Source organism: Phaseolus vulgaris, chromosome 7 (genome assembly GCF_051622355.1).
Source record: "Phaseolus vulgaris cultivar YP4 chromosome 7, ASM5162235v1, whole genome shotgun sequence".
In the NCBI taxonomy this organism is placed as follows: Eukaryota; Viridiplantae; Streptophyta; class Magnoliopsida; order Fabales; family Fabaceae; genus Phaseolus; species Phaseolus vulgaris.
Window position 1 is genome coordinate 58,628,949 of NC_143504.1, and position 3,733 is coordinate 58,632,681.

At 31.5% G+C, this 3,733-nt stretch overlaps 1 protein-coding gene across 1 annotated transcript; it reads right to left on the reverse strand.

Annotated features, from left to right (window-relative positions):
* Nucleotides 1–2,016: 2,016 nt before the first annotated feature.
* LOC137830762 (uncharacterized) lies at nt 2,017–3,156 on the reverse strand. The gene has a single exon (XM_068638278.2). The coding sequence runs from the start codon at nt 2,918–2,920 to the stop codon at nt 2,414–2,416; it is 507 nt and encodes a 168-aa protein (XP_068494379.1). The 5' UTR covers nt 2,921–3,156; the 3' UTR covers nt 2,017–2,413.
* Between the last annotated feature and the right edge of the window lie 577 nt (nt 3,157–3,733).

Sequence of the window (3,733 nt, forward strand, 5' to 3'; positions counted from 1 at the left end):
AATACATGTTATAAGTGATTGAATGAGCTAACAATCCAACATCATGATTTAAAGTTTCATTTTCAACCGTTTAAGTCTATTAGGATATCAAAACATGCTAAATCAGTGTGGGGTTGTGTGGATTGTTGTTTTAAGTTAAACTTGGAGATAAATGAATAATGTAATGTTTAAGAATGTCACATTATATCTTATGGAAATCTTGATTCTTGTTCAATTAAAGACATGATTTTGGATAACTAGTAAAGAAAGATTAATTGACTTTAATTATTTCAAATGTTGCATTGACCCGTGTTCTAAACAATAGTATTGGCGATCTCTCAAATCTAGAACATGTAGTTGAGCTCGGTTAAACTTTGAAGAGAATCCACCTGCAGAAGATACTCTGACGCTCAAGTCAGTAAGAACATAAAATATAATGAGTATAATGTAAAATATGAGTTGAAAGTACCCATTTGATGTTGTGTATTAGATAATCTTTTGTGTAGTGTGAAATCTTGTATATATAGATTGAGTTGTAACCTCTTAATCTTTAGTCATGATTCTGTCTTAAAGTGAATGATTAAGACTAATTGATTGAGATCCCTTAACTAGTGTTCTCTCATAACGTTAGATACACAAATCAATAAACGACTCATAAATGACCAAATATCAGATCAGACCCATGACCTTACAACTTTTTTGAGCTGTGTGATTACAATAACATGTTTAGTCTCAGTTGTATCTAAACTCTAATTTGATGCTTAGTTACAAGGGTTAGATTCGTGCTTGTTGTTTGTGAAATGCAGGTAAGCTTGATGTTTTAGTTTTCCTACATAAAATATGGGTTAGCTTTCATACATAAAAATATGAATATGTAGGTAAAATGATACAAATGTTAGTTTTAGTTTTTAAATAAAAGGGAGAGTACAGATGAAAATGCATTCTGAAATTGGTATTTTATAATACATTTTTATTTGAATTTTCAGAAACTTTTTTTTTGGATTTCAGATTTTTTTGTCAAAATTTTCAGATTTTGTTTTCTAATTCTATTTTAGAATTTTATTTCTAAAAAAAATCTATTCCAATTTTTTTAAATGTATTTCTTAATTCTGGATTTAAAATTGTGGAATGAAAAACAATTTTACAAAATCGAAAATTGATTAGTTGATGGTAAAAATAATCGGCAACAGGGCCTAAATATAAAAGGGAGAGTGTAAGATATAATTACCCAGTACAAATAAATGTTTCCGAGTCCAAAAAAATGAGTAAGGGGCCCACTAATATAAGAAACCGATTCTTTTAATGAAATAAAAGAAAACGTTTGTAAGTAAAAACAAAAACAAAAACCAAAAGAAGAAAAGGAAAAGCGTACAATGATGCTTTTAAGAAAGTGCAATGAAGTGAAGAGAGAGAAAGAGAAAGCAAGAACCTCACTCTTTAACTCAAAACAGAAGGATATTTAAATATTAAAGAAATGTTGCCATTTTTAATTTCTAACAAAACATTAAAAACTTTATTCTAATTTTATTTTTTTTAAACCTTATTACACGAAAATACTAAATAACTTTTTAATAACAAAATTAAGAGAAAGTTCAAAGTCAACCATAAAAAGAGTAGTTGTTTTTCATTAATTTGTCTGAAGAAACCGTGAATTAACATTATTAATATGAAATAGGAAGAATAGTTTCCAGTATTAATAAATGCAATTTTAAATATATATTTCTTTATTTAGTTTAAGGTAAAGAAATCATATTAAGCAACTTTAAGAACTTTTAAGATAAAACTACGTTAATTTTATTATTAACTTTATTTTTTAAAACAAGAACATATACACAAGATTTCTTTCACTAGAACAATTGTAATCCTTTCATGATATCCTCCTACTTCTTTTATTATTTTGAAGTACATAAACACTAAACATTTATTATTTATTTTGAAGGCATTGAATACATTATTTTTCATTTAATATAATTTTATAGAGCATTAATCATGACACTAACTTATTATAGCTAAAAGAACGTAAAAAAAAATGAAGTACATAAACGGCTAAGGTAGCATTTAATTTACAAAGAAATTAATTTAGTTGTAAGTTTGAAGATGTAGGGTTTTTTCCTTGCTATGGTAATAGTCCCCTACGAATTTTGTATAGAAACAATGAATGCTATTAAAATGAGTGACCCCCAAATTCAAGCACACTTCACTAGTAGTAGTATAGTAGCAGTAATAAGCACTTTTCCTATTTTACACAAACTTTCCCTTTCTTCTCCAATGTGGGATTCATCATTCAATAAGTCTAATCTAAATCTTAATCTTAATCTAAATCTTAATCTAAATTTAACGCAATCTAAGCATTCTAAATTACAATGTTAATACCTTTTCATAGGTGGTGGTGTTTAACCATAACAACTGAGAGTGTGTCAGAGTCTGAAACGACTCATCCATTGCCGTCGTTTTCATCTTTACGATACTCCTCGTGACTGGGCGAAGCGTTGGGCGTGTAGTACGGAGGTGAAGCACACGGCGTCGAAAACGGCGTCGTTTCGTTCAACAACTCTTCAACCGCGATGGCGACGGCGACCTCGTCCACCGCCACGCGCTCACTCACCCACCTTTTTTTGTTACACTCCACGGACGAACCGTTACCGTTATCGGACTCGACCTCTTCTCTGTCTTCCTCCTTGATGGTGAAGAGCACCCTGGAAGGACCGTTAAGACAGTGCCACTTCATCACGTGCTGTTCCAGCTCCAGGTCCACGTCATCCTCGCTCGGAGAAGACGAGGTAGAACAGTGGTGCGAAGGCTCCTGCGGCTCCACGCGCACGCGTGGACGGAGCCTCTCACGCCGTTGCCACAGCACGTAGACGATCTCCGCGGCCAGGGCCACCAGAGTAACGGCCGTTACCGCCATTATCGCTGTTCCGAGCTTGCTGAGACCCATCATGGTGAGAGAGAAAAAAAGCAGGAGAAGGTGGTTTTTTGCGGTGGGTGGTTGCTCTGTTTGGTTGCAAAAGCCAAAAGGGTGTAATTGGAAATGAAGGTTTTAGGCGAAAAACTGATCGAAAAAAGAAAAAGAAAAGAGAAAGCAAGGTTAGATAGATAGATGGTCTCTGTGTTGGGTTTGCAGGTTAGGTTTAAAGGTGGCAGATGGATAGTTGGACAGAAAACGATGTGTTTTCCTAGGAAATCTGCTCTTAATTATTGTACTCTCACTTTTATTCTTTTTTTATATAAAAAAATAAATTTAATGTACTTAAAAAAAGATATTGAATTTTTTTAACAAAATCTTATATTTAAAACTTTTAATAGAAAAATAATATAAATTTTAGGATGACCCTTAAATTCATATGTCGTTGCAATTTAGGTTTTTTGAATGATGAATTTAGCATACTTTTATGATACTCTCTCATGGTTAACATTTATTAAAAATAAAAAGTTATGCAATAATGTACGTTTTTATGATTCTATACTTCTGAAAATTTTCAATAAAAAAAATTAAAAAAATTACAGTATTACTAGCTCTTATGCGGATGATAAATAAGTGTTCTCATTAATATATTTCTCAATATATGAAAGATGATGTAAAAGAAAGGTAACAGTTAGTAATGCAAATAAGTCTAAGTTGCTTACGTAAAACACCGTGGAAGTAATGATAATACATCAAAACTATTCAAGTGCGTATTCACATTAAATCTTTTTATTTGAGTTATAAATAATTGTATGAAAGACTAAGATTAGGATAAATCATGAATGAGAA